The sequence below is a fragment of the Dermochelys coriacea genome, chromosome 6 (assembly GCF_009764565.3).
Source record: "Dermochelys coriacea isolate rDerCor1 chromosome 6, rDerCor1.pri.v4, whole genome shotgun sequence".
Classification (NCBI taxonomy): Eukaryota; Metazoa; Chordata; order Testudines; family Dermochelyidae; genus Dermochelys; species Dermochelys coriacea.
In genome coordinates, this window is record NC_050073.1 from 9187173 (window position 1) to 9209459 (window position 22287).

The following is a 22287-nucleotide window of genomic DNA, read 5'->3' on the forward strand; positions in this document are numbered from 1 at the left end:
GGTCAGCGTTGGGCCCAGTGGGATGCATAATATTATCCAGCTCAATCGCCATGGGGCCCGCCCTGCCCCTAGCCCCATAACCGGCCTTATAGAGCCTGTCCTACTCTCCCAAAGAGTTCTGGGTGTGTAATCCCTTTTGCCAGGTGTTGTCTGCAGCAGTGAGGGCAGGTTCAAATATCTAGCCCTTCCTTTAGAAAACTAGCGAATACCACAGGCTTGAGACCCCACCCAGAATTTCTGGGGTCACTAATTATCTTCCCTGGGAGCCCTTAAGAGGCAAATATTTCCCCACTCCCAACCCTGAATCTGTGTATGAAAGAAGGAGGGCTTCCATGGTGGGAAAGGGAACCCAGCATCATCTTGGGAAAGCACAGCAACAATATGTATCCATAGGGTTACCATATATGAACATTCAAAAAAGAGGACACTCCACGGGGGGGTGGGGGTTATTTGCTCGCATCCCCCACCCCTGTCCCCACCCCAACTCCGCCCCCTCTCTGCCCCATTGGACCCCTTCCCCAAATCCCCGGCCTGGTCCCGCCTCCTCCCTGAGCGCACTGCATTCCCCCTCCTCCCCCCTCCCTCCCAGCTGCACGAAACAGCCGTTTCACGGCGCATGCACTGGGAGCTGGGGGAAAAACCAGGCACTCTCTCGAGGGATCAGCATTCACTCTCTTTCTTGATTGATCAACTCTTCTTTGGGAAAAAATAATAATGGCAAAATCCCGGACATTTTTAGATATTTAAAAATTCCTCCTGGATGGCGATTTAAGAACCAAAAAGCCGGACATGTCCGGGAAAATACAGACGTATGGTAACCCTAGTATCCATGTTGCGAATAATAAGTAAGCACTCGCTCCTACCCCATGGTATCTTCAGCTGTGTCCTCCAACTCATTCGTCCCCCACTGGTGTGAATGACCAAATACAAGTGTCCCTTCAAAAGTTTCTTCCTCCCACCCTCCTCTGCTATGCCCCACTCACATTTGGGGCAGCTGGTAGTGTTATCCCAGAGTCTTTGAGCGTGCTCCATAGGTTCCACCCCCGAACCCATCTACAGTGATTCTAGCTGTTAGCGCTGGTATTAGGGCATCATTAGATTTCACTCCACCCTGATTTTACTTCCCACAGCTCCAGCAGATGATCACCACCTTGTCACTGCTTCACAGCAAGAAACTACCCCACTTCTTTGCAAAATCTTCCAGGAGAAAAGATCCACAATACTTTTCACCCTTGAGCGAAGTCTTTACCACCAAGCATATGGCCATAACAAAAAATAGCACCTTTTCCTCTCTCTTTAGATCAGGGCTCTCAAACTCAAACACATGAGGACTAGTACATTGGCCCGAGGGCCGCACCACTGACCACCCCCTGATCTGCTGCCCCAGCCCCGTTCCCACTCCACCCCTTCCATGAGGCCCCGCCCCGTCCCACCTCTTCCCATCCCTTCCTGCCCCCATTCCAACCCCTTCCCCGAAATCCCCACCCCAACTCCACAGGATGCATCAGGGGGCTCAGGGCAGGGGGTTGGGGTGCAGGCGGGGTGTGGGGTGTGGCAGAGGGCTTAGGGCAGGGGGTTGGGGTGCAGGGTGCAGCAGGGGGCTCAGGGCAGTGGGTTCGGCTGCAGGAGGAGTTTGGGGGGCAGGTCCAGCCCAGTGTGCAGTGGGGGCAGGGCAGGCTCCCTGCCTGCCTGCCCTGCCCTGCCTTCTTGCCACTCCGGGAAGCAGCCGGGACCTGGGGGAGGGAGGACGGGGCCACAGGGGTCTGTATGTTGTCCTGGCCGCACCTCCAGGTACTTCCCCCAAATCTCCCATCGGCTGGGAATGGGGAACTGCGGCCAATGGGAGCTTCAGGGAAGGTACCTAGAGGATCGGCCAGGGCAACACACAGAGCCCTGTGGCTCCACCCCAGGTCCCGGCCCCTTCCTGGAGTGGCGCAGGGGCAGTGCAGGCAGGCAGGGAGCCTGCCCTGCCCCCGGCGCGCGCTGGGATGAAGCTGCTCTAGGTAAACGCTGGGCGGGCAGGGGGCCGCAGAAAATAACCCCATGGGCTGCATGTTTGAGACCCCTGCCTTAGTGTCTCCAGCTGTGTCCTCTGAATCAGTTCCCCACCCACAACCACTGAACAGATGCCCCTTCAGCAGTGGTTTCCTCCTCCACTACGCTCCACTCACAGTTTGGTGTCAGCTGTTGGCCTCGTCCCAGAGCCTGGTATCAGGCAGGCCTGTGCCCTACTATCCTTTGAGAACTGCCAGCTGGGCCAGCCCCCAGGCTCCACCACCCCACCCAGCTCTGGTGATTTCAGCCTTGTTTGCTGAAGGGAGTAAGGAAGGACTGCCCGGGGCTCCCTCAGCCCTGCTGCCTCCTTCTGCTGCTTTGGCAAAGGGCCACCTTGGTGCTGCCTCCCAGTGAAGAGTTTTCTGACTGCAAATTTGGCTCCCCAACCCCCATATCTCCAGCAGATCCACAACACCACAATGAACATTAACCGCGGGAACCCGGCTGGGCACAAAGTGCTGGTGGATTCACAACCCTAGTTCAAAGTTGTTCTTACCCAGCCACAGACAGGAGTGTCACCCCTCAGCCACCACTCTGCACCCAGGTGGCCAGGCTGGTTCAGGGAATGGGGAATTCACACGAGGCCCTTTTTCCCTCTAGGGGGCCTCCAGACACAGGCCCGGCTGACTTGGAGGGGGTTGGGAGGAGGAGCAGGCAAATCAATCATTCCATTGGGCTCTATGTCTCTCCTGGCAGGTGGCATCAGACAACTCTGATTTCTACACCAACATGGACGCAGAGTTCTACCGGGCCTGTGCTGGGCAGCGCGGGTGTGATCAACTGAGGTTAGGCCTTCTGCATCCACGGCAATGTCTGGGGCTGCCTCCTCCTGAGCCCCACAGCCACTGCATGTCCCCCTACCATCTGGGGACAAACTCCAGCAGACTCCGACACTGCCAGGTCCTCACAGTTCCCACCAGACTGCTCCCATGTGCCCCATTGTCTAAGGACAGGATTGGCTCACTTGGTGCAGGCTCCCTTTTGTGAGACCTGCATACCAGTGGGTCAGCTTGATACCCGCTCCTGCCCATATTCCAAGCTGGGCCCCCCACAGCCATGTTCCCAATTCAGGGCTGCCACTGCTCAGGGCCTGTTGCCACATCCTGTAGGGCTCCAGGATGGGGTATACGAGGCCTTGAGGGACATCACCGGGGCCAAGGGGGGTGCAGCTGGAGGCATCCAACTACTCCACCTACCTCCACCCGGATCCCAGCACCATGCCTGAGATCTGGTCAGTGTCTGCCTGGGGGTGGGCACAGTGGGGTGACCGAGTAACTGGAAGGCCCACAGACTAGCCAGCTGGCCCCATTCCTCACCCCATCTGGGCCCCAGGCACAGGGACTTATGATACCAATTGCAGTATCCCACTGGGATTGGCACTGCCCACACAGTCTGCTCTCTGGCTGCTCAGGGATCCCTCAGACACTGGACAGCTCAGGCACAGGGTGTGTGTGTGGTGGGCTCCTGATTCCCCAACATCAGAGATGTCATTTCAGAAAAAACTCAGGGGGCAGGAAGAGCAAAGCTGTGTTTGAACATTACAAGCGATCCTGTACCCTGCAGAGCCAGGTGGGACAAAAAGTGGAGCAGATAGATCCATGGGGGGAGGGCAAGCCAAGATCTAAAGGGGGCAATGGCCTCCCTTGCTCCATAGCAAATGATGGCCCTGCCCAACAGTTGCCCGACCTGCACCCCTGGAGACCTGCACCCTGGCAAGCAGCCCCAGCAGAGCACTGACAGCTACCAGCCACTTGCCCCATGCCATAGCTCCACAAGCCACAAGGGCCCCCCGGGGGCAGGGGCATCTTCCCTCCCCAAAGCCTGTTTAGTCATCATCAGCTCATTCAGGCCCCCAGCAAAGGGCCTGACTCCCGGGGATGCTCTGGGAATGGGGAGAAGCTTCCCTAAGGAATGAGACACCCCCTCTGAGACCCACCAAACAGGGACATGACACAGTGCTGCTCCCACCTGTGTTAGCAGGGAAAGGCCCCATGCACCCCACTTCTCTGAGCCAGCCAGTTGGCCGGCCCCAGGGCCGGATCGGAGCCAGCACCCATTGAGGTCCCCACCTCCCCATTCCCCACCTCCTGAGCCATCCTGTCCCTCCTTCCCCTTGGCTCTACCTTGCCCCTTTGAGCTCCCCAGGCTGGACTCTGCCATGCAGCTCTCGTCCCTGGACGTCTCCCACTTCGACCTGCTGAACAAGATGTGGCCCTATGGAGGGACTGAGCAGAGCTGGCAATACTTGGCCAACCTGATCTGCCACTTCCCAAGCTTCTGCCTCCTGGATGCCACTGGCCACCCTGTCAGCTGGAGCCTCATGGACCCCTTTGGTGCCATGGCGCATGGCTACACCCTGCCCCAGCACCGTAGACACTGCTACATGCGGGTGCTCAGCACCATGACAGCAAAGTGGATGCATGTGCGAGGCTGCCCCATCTTTGGCCACATGGCCCTGGACAATCTCCCCATTCAGAAACTGCAGGAGAGCCAGGGCTTCCAGTGCCAGCCCAGCCTGTGCCATCATTATCCACACCCCAGAGCCAGTGATGCTCCCCTCTGAGCCCCCTGACCCAGCACCAGCCACCCCCTCCTACGTAAATTCCCTTCCGCAGAAACCTCTATGGGGTAGGGCTGAGGGCCAACAGAGTGGCCAGGAAAATCCAAGGCTCCGCATTGAATCCCATGGAGCTAGAAACATCTCCCATCTCTCCAGCACCTCTCCAATAAAATAGCACACACCAGCCTCATGGGTGGGGTGGGGCCCAACAAAATTAATGGTCCATTTGTCAATGTCACAGGCTTTTCATAAATCATAAACTTCATGGTTCCAGATATTTAAATCTGAAATTTCAGTGTTGAAATCGTGGGGGGTTCCCGACCAAAAATGCAGCTGTAGGGGTAGGTTGCAAGGCCATTCCAGGGGAGGTCACAGCATTGCCACCCTTAGTTCTGAGCAGCTGCTGGCAGCGGTGCTGCCTTGAGAGCTGGGTGGCTGCTGGCCTGGAGCCCAGCTCTGAAGGCAGTGTTGCCACCGGCAGCAGTGCAGAAGTGAGGGTGGCATAGTAGGAGAGGGGCCATCAACTTTTTTGGGACAGGAAGGGCTGGTCTTAGGGGTGAGCAACAGCCCAGGGAGTCGTGGTCAGAGGGGTGCCATGCCCCCCACTACATTCAGTCATCCCAAAGCCCCTTAAGCCTTTGAGTGCTGGGACCAGAGACAGGGAGGAGCAGGGCTGGGGGCTCCCCAGGTGGGGCCTCCTACCACGTACTGAGCTCCAGCTGCTGGTCTCATCCAAGCTGGGGAGGAATGGGTCTTCCTCTTCCCCTGCATGGGCCACCTCCAGGACCCTCCCCTGGCATCAGGAAGCTCCGCAGCTGATGGCTGGGAACCCAGCTCTGAAGGGAGCACCACCACCAGCAGCATTCAATTGCGGGTGACCACCCTTACATTTGTGCTACCACCAGCAGCAACGCAGAAGTAAGAATGGCAATATCATATCATGCCACCCTTACTTCTGCAGTGCTGCCAGCAGTGGCGATGCCTTCAGAGCCGGACGGCCCAAGAGCAGTGGCTGCTGGCTGGAGCCCAGCTCTGAAGGCAGTGCTGCCGCCACCAGCAGCACAGAAATAAGGGTGACATAGTATTGGGGGGCCACCACTTTTGGGGGGATGGTACAGTTCCAGCCTTATGGGTGGACAACCCCAGGGTGCTGTGGCACAATCACAGCCAGCCCAAGGCCCCTTTAACCCCTGAGTGCTAGGTCTGGAGCTGGGAAGGGGCAGGTCTAGGGCACCCCAGCCGAGGGCTCCTCCTGTGCACTGGGCTCTACACTCCAACCTCCAGCAAGGAAGAGGGCCTGAGAATATCCACTGAGATGAATGGAGCTATTGTCCCAGGCTGTATCGTCTCAATGGGTGCTCTCCTTCAGCGGATACCATCACACAGAGATCTATGGGCCCCGTCACACTGCTCAGAGCCACCTGTACTTTCAGGATTGTCCCATGCTGGGGATCTGGAGCTAGCAAAGCAGCTGCTGCTGATTAATTTCATACAATTTTACAACTGAGTGCCAGGTCGGCTACAGTTAAAATTGAGTAGGCTTCTATTTAAAACCAATTCTTCTAAGTGCTCTGAAATCCCCATGCTTACTTGGGCTGCCTCCTGGGGGTATGGAGTAGGAGGGTGACCACACGTAACATTTTGGCAGGATAGTCCCTTTTTTAAGCCAAAAGAAAAGGAGGACTTGTGACACCTTAGAGACTAACAAATTTATTTGAGCATAAGCTTTCATGAGCATCAGATGCATTCAGTGGAAAATACAGTGGGGGGATTTATATACATAGAGAACATGAAACAATGGGTGTTACCATACACATTGTAACGAGAGTGATCAGGTAAGGTGAGCTATTATCAGCAGGAGAGCGGGGGGGGCTGGGGGGGAACCTTTTGTAGTGATAATCACTAGTGTAGTGATTCTTTTTGTGGATACAGACTAACATGGCTGCTACTCTGAAACCTTTTTTAAGCCGTGACCCTGCCACCCCAACTCTTTTTTTTTTTTTGGCAAAAATGGGCATTTGTCCCATTTGCTCTTGTCGACTTGATCAGTTGGCAAGAGCAAACAGGACACATGTTCACTTTTGTCAAAAAGTGGGGTGTGGAAGAATGTGAGGGAGGGGGGCAAGATGTGATGCCAGCCCCACAAAGGGAGGGTGGCAGGGCTCGGGTGGGGGGGCAGGCAGGGCTCGAGCAAGCAGTGATGCCAGTCCCAGCCTCACGTTGGGAGGGGCTCAGTCTAGTCCCATGTGGTGTTCCATTTTCCCTTTGGAAAATATGGTCACCCCACTGAGTGACCCACATTTGAGGTAATTTGAATAAGATGTTCCTGAATAAGAGGTCATTAATGATCTGGAGGATGGCATAGATTGCACCCTGTGATGTTATTGACATAATCTGGGACCATATAGATCATTGTTGCAATCAAGGTCCTGTAGTGGCACCAAATCTTATATAAAGGGCGTCAAATGAGGTGTCTAAGACAAGGTTATGGTTTGCTGGTTAGGATTATGCTATCTGTATATGTGTATCATTTTTATAGTTGAAGTTATGAATATTGGCTCTATACTGTCTGTTTTTCAAACTTATGCTATGCTTCTGGGGGACACCCCAGACAAGTTGGTGTCAGCTCTGCCTAGCCTGCTTGATGGCCGTTAAGGACCATCAGCTATACAAGTGACCCATTGAGAGAAGGCAGACACCCCTTGTGACTCAGCAAGGTATACAGGGACCTGCCTATGGACAGAACTCTGAGGTTTTTCCAGGCCATGTGATGGACAGCTTATCTTTGGGACAAAGAAAGAGAGACTACATGGCAAAAGAATATAAAAAGCTGTTGCAGCTCCTCCATCTGGTCTTCAATCCTGCTTCTTACCTCTGGAGGAACTTTGGTACACTGAAGCTTTGAATGAAGGACGGAAAGACCCATCCCAGCTGTGGATGTTCTCCAGAGACTTGATTTGAACCTGCAGTTTATTCCATCACTGCTACAAGCCTGAACCAAGAACTTTGCCATTACTGTATGTAATTGATTCAATTTAACCAATTCTAGCTCTCATCTATATCTTTTTCTCTTTATGAATAAACCTTTAGATTTTAGATTCTAAAGGATTGGCAACAGTGTGATTGATGGTTAAGATCTGATTTGTATATTGACCTGCGTCTGGGGCTTGGTCCTTTGGGATCCGTTTTTCTTTTATGGGGGTATTGGTTTTCATAACCATTTGTCCCCATAACAAGTGGCACTGGTGGAGATACTGGGAAACTGGAGTGTCTAAGGGAATTGCTTGTGTGACTTGTGGTTAGCCAGTGGGGTAAAACCAAAGTCCTCTCTGTCTGCCTGGTTTGGTTTGCCTTAGAGGTGGAAAAACCCAAGCCTTGGGCTGTAACTGCCCTGCTTTAAGCAATTTGTCCTGAATTGGCACTCTCAGTTGGGTCCCACCAGAACCAGCATCGTTACACACCCTCAGCAAGTTTGCAGATGACACAAAACTGGGAGGAGTAGTAGATACCCTGGAGGGTAGGGATAGGATACAGAGGGACCTAGACAGACTAGAGGATTGGGCCAAAAGAAAGCTGATGAGGTTCAACAAGGACAAGTGCAGAGTCCTGAACTTAGGACGGAAGAATCCTACGCACTGCTACAAACTAGGGACCAAGTGGCTAGGCAGCAGTTCTTCAGAAAAGGACCTAGGGGTTACACTGGATGAGAAGCTGGATATGACTCAACAGTGTGCCTTTGTTGCCAAGAAGGCTAACGGCATATTGGGCTGTATTAGTAGGAGCATTGCCAGCAGATCAAGGGACGTGATCATTCCCCTCTATTCAGCATTGGTGAGGCCTCATGTGGAGTACTGTGTCCAGTTTTGGGCCCCACACTACAAGAAGGATGGGGAAAAGTTGGAAAGAGTCTGGAGAGGGCAACACAAATGATTAGGGGACTGGAGCACATGATTTATGAGGAGAGGCTGAGGGACCTGGGATTATTTAGTCTGCAGAAGAGAAGAATGAGGGGGGATTTGATACCTGCTTTCAACTACCTCAAATGGGCTCCAAAGGGGATGGATCTAGACTGTTCTCCATGACAGCAGATGACAGAACAAGGAGTAATGGTCTCAAGTTGCAGTGGGGGAGGTTTAGGTTGGATATTAGGAAAAACTTTTTCACTAGAAGGGTGGTGAAACACTGGAATGGGTTCCCTAGGGTGGTGGTGGAATCTCCTTCCTTAGAGGTTTTTAAGGTCAGGCTTGACAAAGCCCTGGCTGGGATGATTTAGGGTGTGGCTACATTTGCAGATGTAGAGCACTGTGAGTTAAACCCATCTTCGTACAGTGCAGTAGGAAAAGCGCAGCAGTCTGTCCACACTGACAGCTGCAAGCGCACTGGCGTGGCCACATTTGCAGTACTTGCAGTGACATTTGGAGGGAAGCATTGTCGGCAGCTATCCCACAGAGCACCTCTTCCCATTCTGGTGCTGTGGCTTGTGGGAAGGGGGTGGGGAGTGCGGGGCATTCTGGGTCCTGTCCCAATGCCCTGTGATGCATCGCTTCACATCCCAGCAATCCCTGTGCTTCCGTCCACATTTGGCGCCATCTTTCAATGGTTTTTGTACTGCGCACTCTGTCTCCCCTTTTGGTCTGCGGGAATGGAGCCAAAACTGCTGAGGAATATGCTGATGAGTCTCATCAGCACGTCACATTTGGCAGTCGAGTTATTCCTTAAGATCCAAAGTGACAGTGAGGACTCTGACAATGATATCGACTCGAGTAACGCAAATGACACGAGTTTGCTTGTGGCATTCACTGACATGCTCACCACCGTGGAACGCCACTTTTCGGCTCGGGAAACAAGCACTGAGTGGTAGGATCACATTGTCATGCAAGTCTGGGATGACGAGCAGTGGCTGCAGAACTTTCAGATGAGAAAAGCCACTTTCGTGGGACTGTGTGAGAAGCTCGCCCTCACCCTGCAGTGCAAGGACACGAGATTGAGAGCTTCCCTGATGGTGGAGAAGCGGGTGGTTATTGCAATCTGGAAGCTGGCAACTCCAGACCGCTACCGATTGGTCGCTAACCAGTTTGGAGTGGGGAAGTCAACCGTTGGAATCATGTTGATGCAAATTTGCAGGGCTGTTAATCACATCCTGCTCAGAAGAACCGTGACTCCGGGTAATGTGCATGACATTGTGGCTGGTTTTGCACAAATGGGTTTCCCTAACTGCGGAGGGGTGATAGATTGGGACGCATATTCCAATTCTGGCACCAGCCCACCTAGCCTCCAAGTATGTTAATCAGAAGGGCTATTTCTCTATGGTTCTCCAGGTGCTTGTGGATCACCATGGGCATTTCATTGACATTAACACAGGCTGGCCTGGAAAGGTGCATGACACACGCATCTTTATTAACACTGGCCCATTCAAGAAGCTGCAAGTTGAAGATCATCATAGAAGATCATCATAGGGGAAGTCAAAATGCCCATTGTGATCCTTGGAGACCCCGCTTACCCATTGATGCCGTGGTTCATGAAACCCTACACAGGGAGCCTTGACAGCAGCAAGGAGTGGTTCAACAACAGGCTGAGCCAGTGCAGAATGACTGTGGAGTGCGCTTTTGGCCATTTAAAGGGTCGCTGGCGCTCTCTGTATGGGAAGCTGGACCTGGCTGATAACAGCATCCCCGCGGTTATATCCGCATATGGTACCCTCCATAATATTTGTGAAGGGAAGGGTGAAAGATTCACTCAGGCATGGAACTCGTAGGTTCAACACCTGGAGGCTGAATTTGAATAGCCAGAGAGCAGGGCTATTAGAGAGGCCCAGCACGGGGCTGCAAGGATTAGGGAAGCCTTGAGGGAGCAATTTGAGGCTGAAAGCCAACAGTAATGTCTGGTGTGGTGCCCTCCACAGGAGTGAAGTGCAGTAGGAATCTGTGTTTGCTACATATGATACACTGACTTGCAGTGCCTGTTGTTTTCCTGCACTGTTTCTTTTACGATATGCAATAATAAAGAATGTTTTCAAAGCCAAAAAATAAATTTATTGAAAAGAAACATAGCACAACTGCTTGGGAAACACAAAGGGTAAGGGGGTGGGGTGGAGAATGGTACAATCACAGATTTGCGTATGTCCTGTCTGGAGTGCTGTGCAATGCGTGCTGCACTTCAGGATGGCTATACTGCGTGGTGATGGGGGTTGAGTGCAGTGGGTAAGGGTTGTAGTTTTCAGGGCTGGGTGGTGAAGCTACAGGTGTTGGAGGCAGTGGGTGGCGGTAAGAACCCAGATGTTGGGGAAAGTGGTTTGGAGTGACATGGTGGTACAAGGGAAAGAGTTTTGGGACAAGGACTCCGGGGGTGGGGGGGAGTGCAGTAGTGCTCCGCCTACATGGCTACGAGCACCTGGATTGAGTCCGCTTGGCTCTCCATGATGCTTATCAGCCACTCTGTGCTTTGGAGCTGGTGATCTGCATTCTGCTGGCAGACCCTCCTTTCACTTTCCCGTCACTCCTGCACTTTTTTAGTTTCATTAGTTGAATGCTGCATGACTTCATGCAGCATGTCCTCTTTGCTTCTACATGGCCTCTTCCTGATTCTTTGCAGCCTCTCAGCCATTGATAACATAGATGGCTGAGATCTCAAGGGTTGCATCTGTAAAGGCAAAATGCAACACTTAACAGATGGCACATTGTTCACACCAGACAGAGCAATGATTCCCCTGTACTCAAGGGCAAGCACAGTCTACACAATAGCATAATTTGCTTGTCCCAAAGCGAGCGCACATAATCCACGGGAGCCCCAAAATGGTAAGTAAGCACAGGGTCAAGCGTGACGGATTGTTTCACAGCTGTACTGTCCTATGGGTTTCTGTGCCTTGAAGAGAGCCAATAGCGGCAGTGGGTCCCTATTATGAACACTGTCCCCACATTTTCCAAGGAGTTTGTCCTGGAAAATATCCTGCTGCTGAGGGTGACTAGGGAAGCAAGGGAGGTGCTTCTAGATGACCTTCTGGGGTCCCTTCCAACCCTGATATTCTATGATTCTATGATTCTATGAGGGTCTTCTACTGCAATGCGGATTCCGCCCTGGCCCATATGCAGCTGGCCTGTGTGCAGCAATGGTCCCCCAGCCCCTCACGGCACAGTGGCACAGACATGTTAGCCTTACTGGGACAAGGAACACAGTAGCTCTCCCAAAAAACCTGCACAAGCGCATTGCCCAAGTTCTGGCTGAGACCTTTGAAGAGATCACTGAGGCCGATTACCATGATGTGAGAGAGCACATCAATGCCCTATTCCGCATCTAGGCATGCATGCAGCCCTAACCCTCCTCATCCCAAGAGCCCGCACCAAATAACTTCCTTCCCAAAATAAAAGCCGGTTACCAAGAACCTCCTCTGGTGGTTACCCTTCCTCAAGCACCGGCCGCCACGACTGGCTACCTTCCTCCTGGCTTGAGAAAAGCTCCTGGCTGCATGCATCTAGGGATGCTGGGGTGTCACCCTTGCTCCCACTTTGCTGCTCCTCCTCCTCCTCCCGCCTTGTTGCACTGGGCTCTGAGGTGTCCATGGTGGTGCTTGGAGTGGAAGTGGGGTCATCCCCAAGTATCGCATCCAGCTCTTTGTAGAAATGGCAGGTCGTGGGAGCAGCACCGGAGCGGCTGTTTGCCTCACGGGCTTTGCGGTAGGCATTCTGCAGCTCCTTCACTTTAACCCTGCACTGCAGGGCGTCCCGGTCATGGCCTCTTTCCATCATATCCCTTGATATCTGCCTGAAGGTATCGTAATTCCTGTGTCTGGAATGCAGCTGGAACTGGACAGCTTCCTCCCACCGAACACTGATGAGGTCCAGCACCTTACCATTGCTCCATATTGGGGATTGCCTGGCACATGGAGGCATGGTCACCTGGAAAGATTTGCTGAGAGCACTCCACGCCTGGCTGAGCAAACAGGAAGGGGATTTTCAAAATTCTCAGAGAATTTAAAGAGCGGGTCTGACGGTTGGTCACCTGAGGGCAGGGCAGTAGAGTTCAAAATGATGACCAGAGTGGCTGGAACAGGCACTGTGGGATACTTCTGGAGGCTGATCACAGCGCAATAATAGACCAGGGTGTCCACACTGGCGCCGCGGTCCTCCAGCGGTGGCACAGAAAACATTATTCTACTCACCGAGGTGGAGTACCAGCAGCGCTGTAACCGCAGAGTCAGAGCGCTCTATGTGCCTTGCCAGTGTGGATGAGTAGTCAGCTAGTGCGCCCAGGGCTGCTTTACTGCGCTGTAACTCACAAGTATAGCCAAGCCCTAAGTTGGGGATTGGTCCTGCTTTGAGCAGGGGGTTGGACTAAATGACCTCCTGAGGTCCCTTCCGACCCTGATATTCTATGATTCTATGAACTACAGCTACCCACCCAAAAACTGCTTTTCTTCAACTTCACACCTTCTACCAATGGTTTTTGTGCACCCCTGCCTTCGAAAATGCTGATGGTTTAATGAGATTGGCAGGAGATGGTGAGCTGGAAATGCAGGAGGGTACCAGGGGAAGGCTATATGTAGTAGGGGATGGTAGAGGTTGGTGAGGAGAGAGACACCAGACTTTTTACACATGTAATAAAATAACCACCAAGTTTTTAGGTCATAGACAACTACACACTGCAAATGTTACAAAGCACAACCGTTATCTCCATTCCACTGAGGACAGCTGGGGCAGAGTTAAGAACCATAGGCAGGCACCTTAACTCCTCATTGCTTGGTTTTCAGATGTATGAGTTTTGCTGGGCTTGACATTCTGGAAGGGTGCATGGAACCTCTGGGCAACATTAACTCCACAGTTTGCCAGTGACTTAGCACACAAGGGAGCAGGAGACATGGACACAGCTCTGCTGCAGCTTGGAACAAAAACATAGGGTGAGAGGGAGGTGACTGCGTTTGTGAGAACCCCAGAGACTCAGCATCCCAGGAACTCATAAAGGGATGCAGAGACAAAATGAGGGTAAATCAAGATGGATCCTACAGAGTTGCTGGGCCACCATGGTCTCTGCCTTCAGCTCGGATTCTGTGATGCTGGATTCCAGCTAATTAATAAATATGACAGTAGGTCGTGACTGATACTGATTGCATTGCTCCCAGCGGGTAATGAACCATGACAGCCACATCCCAGAGGGCTTACATCTTTTGGTAGGTGAAACCTGCCCAGCCTGGACCCCATGACCCCTCCCCAATCCTGAGAGGGTCCCATGTGAAATCCCAGCCTTTGCATGGGCAAAACAAGCACAGAATGTAGGGCACACACGCCTCGGGGGACAGGGCTGGGAGAGACACAGGCCAGTGGGAAGGATGCAGCCAAGGAGAGGTGCCCAGACTGGAGGCTCCCATCCCAGCAAAACCCTCTATCAAAGCCCATGCCCCACTTCTGGCTGTGCTCATGTTTCCTCAGAATTCTACTCCACTGGCCCCAGAAAATTGTTTCACCCCTCACTGCCCATGGAAGCTGCCTGATCATGCCTTGTGACTTCAGGGAGGTGCCCCCGGCTCAGGGCCAGCCACAGGCTCTGTTAATGGTTCATTCGCTGAGGGTTAAGAGGCTGGAGCAGTACTCAAGGGAGAGATCCAGTGGAGACGGGACCACACAGCCTTCTACGGGACTGCTCCTTACCCTAGCACAGAGACGACCCAGGTGAGTGGAAGCTAGTTGGGCGACCCTAGCCCTGCACAGACCAGCTCTGGCATGGCTGGGGCCACAGACAGGGATTGTTATTGTAGGGTCTCTGGTGAACACAGTGGCTGCACCCAGACTGGTGTGTTATTGTAGGGATTGGAGGTTGCAGATACCCTGCCTGTTTCTGGGGTCACTTGGGGGTGTGGGGACAGACACACATAACTGAAGGGTTTCTCTTCTCCCCTCCTCCCAGGTGTCCCCTACATCACATTCCTGGGAAGCTGCCAAGGGCCCATCCTGACAGAGATGCTGATCCTGAGCTGCTCCTCCAAGCTGCAGCAGCTGGAGGCAATACTACGGAGGCGCCTGCCTGAGACATTGCAGGTGACATGGCTGTGCCTAGCCCCATTGCCCAGACCTCCGGGACGGGACCCAACCCCCCCACCCCCTCCCCACCCATGGGGCAGAGAGCAGGGGAAGGTCCCTCTGACTCCCCTGAGAGATGGGTTAGAGATCAGGCTGGAGGGGCAGGTTCTTCTGCCCACAGGGTAGGAGATCGCATGGGGGACACAACTCCCCCAGGCGCTGGCTGCTCAGCTCTCCTGGCCACCCACTCCTACCTCGCTCCTTGTGTCTCCCACAGTCCAAACCCAGCACCAATTCCTGCTGCTCATCCAGCGTAGCTGGCAGGACTTCCCCAGCCAATCACAGGGCAGGTTGGCCCCGTGCCAGCCAATCAGAGAGTTGGGTAGCTGTGGCTCCTTCCATGACTGCACGCCCATCACATGGCTCTAGTGTCTGTGGCGGGTCACCAGCCCCTTCAATCCCCCTCCCCCCACACACCTGACCTCAGGTTCCCAACTTTCTGACTGCAGAAAACCGAACACCCTTGCCCCACTGCTGCCCCGAGGCCCTGCCCCTTCCCCAAGGCCCCATCTCCTCTCACTCCATCCCCCTTCCCTCCGTCGCTCGCTCTCCCCCACCCTCGCTCATTATTTTCATTGGGCTGGCACGGGGGTTGGAAGTGGGGGTGACAGCTCCAGCTGGGGATGAGGGCTGGGGATGAGGGGTTTGGGTTGCAGAAGGGAGCTACAGGCTGGGGCTGAGGAGCTTGGAGTGTGGGAGTTAGGGTACGGGAGGGGGTGAGGGCTCTGGCAGGTGGGGTTGGGCTCCGGGGTGGGGTCAGAAATGAGGGGCTCGGAGTGGGCTCCAGGCTGGGGCAGGGGGTTGGGGTGCAGAACGGGGTGAGGGCTCTGGCTGGGGGTGCAGGATCAGGTGTGGGGCTGAGGATGAGGGGTTTGGGGTGCAGGAGGGGGCTCTGGGATGGGGCTGAGGGGTTTGCAGTGCGGGAGGGGGCTCAGGGCTGGGGCAGGGGGTTGGAAAGTGGGACAGGGTGCAGAGTACAGTTTCCGGGAGGGAGTTTGGGTGCAGGACGGGGTTACGAGCTGGAGCAGGGGGTTGGGGTGCAGGAGGGAATTCGGGATGCAGGCTCCGGGTGGAGCTAACCTCAGGTGGCTCCCAGAAGCAGTTGACATGTCCAGCTCCTAGATGGAGGGGCCAGGGTGCTCTGCACATTGCCCGCATCTGTAGGCTCCGCTCCTGCATCTCCTTTGGGCCACAATTCCCAGCCAACAGCAGCTGCAGAGCCGGTGCTCAGGGCAGCAGTAGCGTGCGGAGCTCCCTGGCTACCCCTGAGCCTAGGAGCTGGAGGGGGAAAATGCTGCAGCTTCCAGGAGCCGCACAGAGCCAGAGCAGGCAGGGAGCCTACCTTAGCCCCACTGTGCCACCGACTAGACTTTTAGCAACCTGGCCAGTGGTAATGACTGGAGCTGCCAAGGTCCGTGAAACCAGATGCCTGACAACCCTAACCCAGCCATGGTCAGGGTCTCCCCTATGATACCAGCCTAAGGGCCACAAATCAGGGATCAGACACCAAAAATCAGGAGAGTAACCCCAGCGGGAGGGGGCAGGAGACCACCATCTTCCCTGGCCTCTGCCGATTGAAATCATTGTGAAGTGGTAGCCATCTTGACTAAGGGAAGCCTGTGGTGTCAGCTCCATTGGCAGGGATGGGAGAAGGTGGCCATTTTGTAGAAGGGCAAAAAACTGCCAAGGTGCAGAAGATCACGAGATGCTGAAACTGCCCGATAAATATTGGGAGGCTCCTGACAGGGTTGTGAGAGCTGGAATTGCTGCCCTGCCCCCAGCTCTAACCCCCACCACATCCATGTCACTGGCAGGTCCATGGCGCCGTGATGACCATAAATCGTGGGAACCCGGCAGCACAGGAGGTGCTGGTGGATTCGTGGCCTGAGTTCAAAGCCGTCCTCACACGACCACGCAAAGAGGTGCTGCCCCTCAGCCACCGCGCTGCACCTGGGTGGTCTGGCTCTCTTGGGTGCTGGGGAGTGGGACCTGGGGCCTTTCCCCTCTAGGTGGGCCATGGTGTGGGGGCCAGGCTAGGTCAGGGGGCAGGGATTGGGATTCAGGTCCTTTCCCCTCTAGATGGCCCCAGGGCGAGGACCAAACTGGTTCGGGGGGGGGGCAGAGATTGGGATTAGGGACCTTTCCACTCTACAGCAGTACTTCTCAACCTTTTGGGGCTTAGGACCCATTTGTAACTATTTATGGCCTATTGTGACACAATGAATAGTCTGGGCGTGGAGGTCCCAGGGTGGTTTCTGTTGGATTCTGCCCCCTGTGGGGGGTTGGGTCCTGCCCAGCACTCACCCCACAATAGCAGCTCCCGTGGTGTGGGGCTGGCTGGGCTAGGCTCGTTGCTCTGGCCATTGCAACCGTTGGGGTTTCAGCGCTGCTCAGGTTTGATCCCACCCCCCTAACTGGACCAAATTTGTGAGAGTGGAGTTGTGCCCTGGCTCATGGGGCTGCACTACCACTCACTCAAATTTGGCCTTCCTAGACTCCCATCATCATGGTGGCTGGGCCAAACCTGAATGCCACCAGGACCCCAGAGGTTGCCGTGCCTGGAGCAAGGAGGCGAGTCCAGCCAGCGCCATGGGACAGTAGCCACAGGAGCTGCCATGGGACCCTTTGAAATATTCTGGCAACCCATTTTTGGGTCCCGACCCTCAGGTTGAGAAACTCTGCACTGGGGAACCCCAGGTTGGGAGCCAATCTGGCTCAGGGCGGGCTGGGATTGGGGCCTTTCCCTTCTAGGGGGCCCCCAAGCAGGGGCCAGGCTGGCTCAGGAGCGGGCAGATCAGTCATTCCTTTAGGAGTTCCCACTTCTTGGCTCCATGTCTCCCCTGGCAGGTGGCATTGGATGACTCTGATTTCTACACCAACATGTACGCGGCGTACTACCGGGACCTGGGTGCCTACCGGGCCCTGCTGGGCAGCGCCATCAACTGGAACCAGGCCTTCTGTATCCACGGTAATGTGGGCCTCACAGCATCAGGGAGAGCACCACAAAGACTGAGCATATAAATCCTGTGTGGGCCCAACCCCAGGATCCTGCCCTACAGTGCCAGCCTCGAAGCCCCCCACTGCCCCTCCCCCCCCCCCAGGCTGCAAGGCTGCTGCCATGAGCCCTATGCAGGACAGGTACATATGGGGTAGCCCCTTGCCAGTGCTGGGCTGAGATCAGCTCACCTGACCACGTCCTTTTCCCTGAGACCTGGGACTGGTAGGTTTGGAAGCTCAGACTCCTGCCCCTCCTGCCCCCTGTGCCAAACTGGGCTCCCCGCACATACGGGCCCTTTTGTCACCACCATTCAGTCCCTGTCCCCACTGCTCATGGCCCATTGCTGCTCCCTGCAGGGCTTCGGGACGGGCTCTACGAGGCCTCCAGGGACATCGCCAACACTAAAGGGGTCAAGCTGGAGGTGTTCCGCTACTTCACTTATTTTCACCCAGATCCCAACACCTTGCCTGAAATCCAGTTAGTGTCTGCTTGCGCCAGAGGGCCCCATGGGAGGGGTGGGGTTAGCAGAGAAGGGGACAATCTGCAGGGTTAGGGAATTGGCCAGTATGGTGCTGGGATGCCCAAGATGTGGTTGGCTAATACCCATGCAGGAGCTGGGGCACTGGGGTCCTATTGCCAGCAGTATAAACCCTGTAGGTTGGCACTGAGCCTAACCTCCTTCAGGGACCTCGCAGGGACTGGGGAGTGTAGCCATGGGGTGCGGACAACCATGGGGAGGGAGATCCCTGTTCAGCTCCTGCACAGGGCCTAGCCTCTGCCAGGAAACCCTGTTGCAAATGGCTTCTGTGCCACCAATGGGACCCCATTCGTGGTCCCTGGGGACCAGGCACTCCTGCAATCACCCAGCCCTGGCAGCGCTTGGGCAGCGAGAGGCCATGCTCCCCCCATCCCTACACCATGTCTCACCTGGCCAAAGGGACATTAGGCAGAGCTGCCACAGTGTGGGTTAGTGGGGAAAGGCCCCGTGTCCCACTCCCCACCCTCTGAGCCAGCCATTTCCCTCCTCCACTTGGCTTTAGAAATCCCCTCTCCTGAGTCCCAGGAGTTTCACTGGGGAGCCCATCTTACAACCACCTACATGGGAATTCCCCCCCCCTTGTGGGGGAATCCCCCTCTCATTGGCTGCCTCCCCGAGACCTCCTGGGGAAGAGCAGCCAATCAGAGCCCCTGCTGTAAGATCTCCTTCCCCCCACTCCCTGCAGTAATGTGACACCTTTCTCACAGAAGGGAAGGAGGGAGCAGGAATTGCTCAGCATTTCAGGGTGGCTCCACTCCCTCTCCCCCCCACACACACCCAAACTCCCTCCTGGAAGCTGTACACTGCACCCAGTCCCACTGCCCAACCCCCTGCCCCAGCCCTGAACCTGTGAGCAATGGGGACAGGATGATACACATGCTGCCCCCGTCCCAGGAACACTTGGCTTGGGAGGGGAGCCCGCTGCAGCCCCCACTGGGTTGGGAGAAGGCAGAACAACACCAGGAGGTGCAGAAGGGAGGCTGGGGGGGCTAGGAAGAGTTGATGGGCACCTGGCTGGGAACAGAACTGATGGGGCAGAATTAATTGCTGGGCAGAAGATCCCAAATCACCATAATAAATCTGGGACTGTTGATAACACTGTCACAACCAGGGGTCGGGGGAGTTCAGCTATCAAGGGAGACCAGCAATCACAGTCATCTTTTAAAAAAAACTCATGATCTTAGGGCCAGTCTCATGATGTTGGGGTCTAATTCGCTATCGCTAACCCTTGGGGTTTGGCCCTGCTGCTCTCTGCCCCCCCAGACTAGACCCGGCTATGAGGTTGTCAACCCTGGATGTCTCCCACCTCGACCTGATAAACGAGATGTGGCCCTATGGGGGGAACAAGTACAGCAAGAGGTTCCTGGAAAGTCTGATCCGCCGCTTCCCCAGCTTCTGCCTCCTAGACTCTGCTGGCCACCTTGTCAGCTGGACTGTTTCAGACCCATATGGTGCCATGGGGCGTAGCGTCACTATGCCCAAGCACCAGGGACGCGGTTACAATGGGGTGCTGAACAACTTGATAGCCAAGCGGTTGCACGCACTAGGCTATCCCAGCTACGGCCATGTGGCTGTGGACAACTACCCCATGCAGAGGCTGCAGGAGAGGCAGGGCTTCCAGCGTCAGCCCAACTTGTGCCACTTCATCCTCCACAACGCAGCACTGCATAGAACCCCCACGTTAACCCCCAGCCCAGCCCCGGGCACAGCCCCCGCATGAGTCCCCAGCCCAGCCACCCAGGGGACCTGCCAGGCTGGGACTAACGGAGGCCAAGGGAGGGGGGTGCGGGAGTCTGGAGATCAGTGTTACACCTAGTAGAACCAATAACATCTCCCAGCTCCAGCCTCACATGGGATCTGCTACCCTCATCCCCAAAGACCTTGGCCTTCTTCACAGCCCTGTACCCAGCTTTACAGGATCTGTCCTACTCTCCCGAGCCCCATAACCTGCCCTTCTTGGTGGAGCCTATCCCCCCAGACCCATACACATAGCACCCCCATCCAGTGGTTTCCCCAGGAATTGAAATTAGGTGGGGTGTTTGAATTTACGGGGGGGGTGTCAGGGCCGATGAGTGTTGAGACTATGAGGGTGAAAGTGGGCTGTATGGCACCATAGTAAAAACTGAAAAATGTTTCATGACCATTTTATTAGATTTAACTCATGTTTTAAAATCATCACACAAATTAAAGTTGGCTACTCAAGCCTTCTATGAAGCAGTACGTCTATATCCTTGGTTTCTTGTTATAATTTTGCACAACTCTGTTAATGAATTTCTTGAATGCAATGCATTCATCTTTGGTGGCTTCTCATGTGTCCTTCCATTCCTTCAATTGATATGCTCATTAGTTCATTCACATGATCAGGCAGAAGGCGACTTCTTTCAGAACACAAAATGCTATTCAATGATGAAAAAGAATGTAGCTGTTATGACTGGGAGTAGCAAGAGATCAATTCCTACTTCTTTCAGCCCCGGAAACATAGCATAAAGATCAGGTCAAGATGCCAGTGATGATAAAAAAGAAGTTGAAGTCAAATCTTCATTCATTCGTCGTTTGATATTCCACTCTGTGTTCAAATTCTCTATTCTGTCCTGAGCACATGGCAGTCCCATTGGTAGTAGTGCCTCACTCCACTCAAGTGTCGGTGTTTTATAGGACAGGGATCTGTAAAAGCTACGTAGTTTGAGTAGAATCTAGAAGTCTCTGTTGTAGATTTTTAAGAATCAAGTTTGTGTACTTTTTCAGTTGTCTTAAACACTTCTTGTCTTCTTCACTTAAGGATTCAATATAAATGCCTTCATTAGTCAACTTCTGGACTGAAGTCTTGGCTTCTTCCAGTACTTTTTCAATGGATAACTCTCTGATTGATCCAAATGTAGCTTCTATTGCTGGACAAAGATCTACTACTGATGGCATTGCTTAATGACCCAAGCGGTTTCAACAGTAGACTACAAGAGAGAGAATGGCAATAGTCTTCTCGGAACGTAGTAGCAAAAGTAATCCACCAGCCTCACTACTTAGATCCATCCCATCTTGGTAGATACTTTCCAAAGACAGTAATAACGGCTGGAGTAATTTTAAGACAACAGCCTAGGCTCGCTCATGAGAAAGCCAGCAGGTTTTCCCAGGTTGGACTAATTTGAACTTCAGTCCCAGTGTATCTTCTATATTTTCCAAGATATTCAATCTTTTTGGACTCTTGCTGAAAAAATAATATAATGAAGACATTAAATTTATAGCTTTTTTTAATGTCTTTTGAAGAGTCTGCAGCTTGTACTAGTGCTAGTTGGAGAAGATGGCCTCTGCAGTGTGTACAGGAGAGACTAGGGTTACACTTTTCTCTGAGCAAAACTTGTGTTCCACCATGTCTTCCAGAGAAGTTTGCAGCTCCATCAAATGCACAAGCAGCCATCTGTTTGGGGTCCAGTTGACAAGGATTTAACTCTTCTAAGATGTGGGTTGTCACAGATGCAGCTGATGTGTCTTCTATAACTTGAACATCTAGAAATGCATCTACTGGCCTACCCCTGACATCAAGATAACATACACAATGACTTAATACTTGATGCCCATTTGCATTGGTGCATTCATCCGCCATGTATGCAAATTTTTGAGTCTTTCACTGTCGCACCGCATACTTCTAGCCAGTCAGTTGAGTTTCTTGCAGAAAGATAGTGAGCATTTGCTGGTCTTGTTTGGAACCAGCGTTCAACTTCAGGATGAACAAGTGACAATGCACTTAACATTGTCCTCCAGTTTGTAGTGTGTGGTATCTCTTGCTTAAATAGAAAGTAGGATGCCACGGCCATGTTTGTTTGCATGAACTGTGTTGTGTCTCCAGCATTCTTAACAGCCTCATCAAGTACATCTAAAATTGGCTTTGAAAGGAGCTTATAAGGCTTTCTGCATGTCGATGCATTCCAGAGGCCTGATGTTTTGCAGCCTTTTCACGTAGTTTGTCAGCATTGGCTTTGCTGATCGATCTGACAAACCAGATCCTCCACTTTTACCAGTTATAGCATTGGGGAGCTTTCCTTCTTTGTAAGCTTTTTTGGAAGAGGTGCACCAG

General features: G+C 53.6%; 1 protein-coding gene across 1 annotated transcript; it reads left to right on the forward strand.

The window, feature by feature from the left end:
* The first annotated feature begins 14125 nt into the window (after positions 1 to 14125).
* LOC119856919 (glycine N-acyltransferase-like protein 3) lies at positions 14126 to 20223 on the forward strand. The gene is made up of 6 exons (XM_043516867.1): positions 14126 to 14274; positions 14510 to 14640; positions 16497 to 16604; positions 17530 to 17650; positions 18037 to 18157; positions 19482 to 20223. Exons 2-6 carry the CDS (start codon positions 14563 to 14565, stop codon positions 19936 to 19938), a joined length of 885 nt encoding a protein of 294 aa, XP_043372802.1. The 5' UTR covers positions 14126 to 14274; positions 14510 to 14562; the 3' UTR covers positions 19939 to 20223.
* The last annotated feature ends 2064 nt before the right edge of the window (positions 20224 to 22287 follow it).

Excerpts from the sequence above, each read along its gene's own strand:
- LOC119856919 (XM_043516867.1), top strand. The coding sequence starts at position 14,563 with ATGCTGATCCTGAGCTGCTCCTCCAAGCTGCAGCAGCTGGAGGCAATA. Across the intron at positions 14,641-16,496 it reads GCCTGCCTGAGACATTGCAG|GTCCATGGCGCCGTGATGAC; the intron begins GTGACATGGCTG and ends TGTCACTGGCAG. Across the intron at positions 17,651-18,036 it reads CCAGGCCTTCTGTATCCACG|GGCTTCGGGACGGGCTCTAC; the intron begins GTAATGTGGGCC and ends TGCTCCCTGCAG.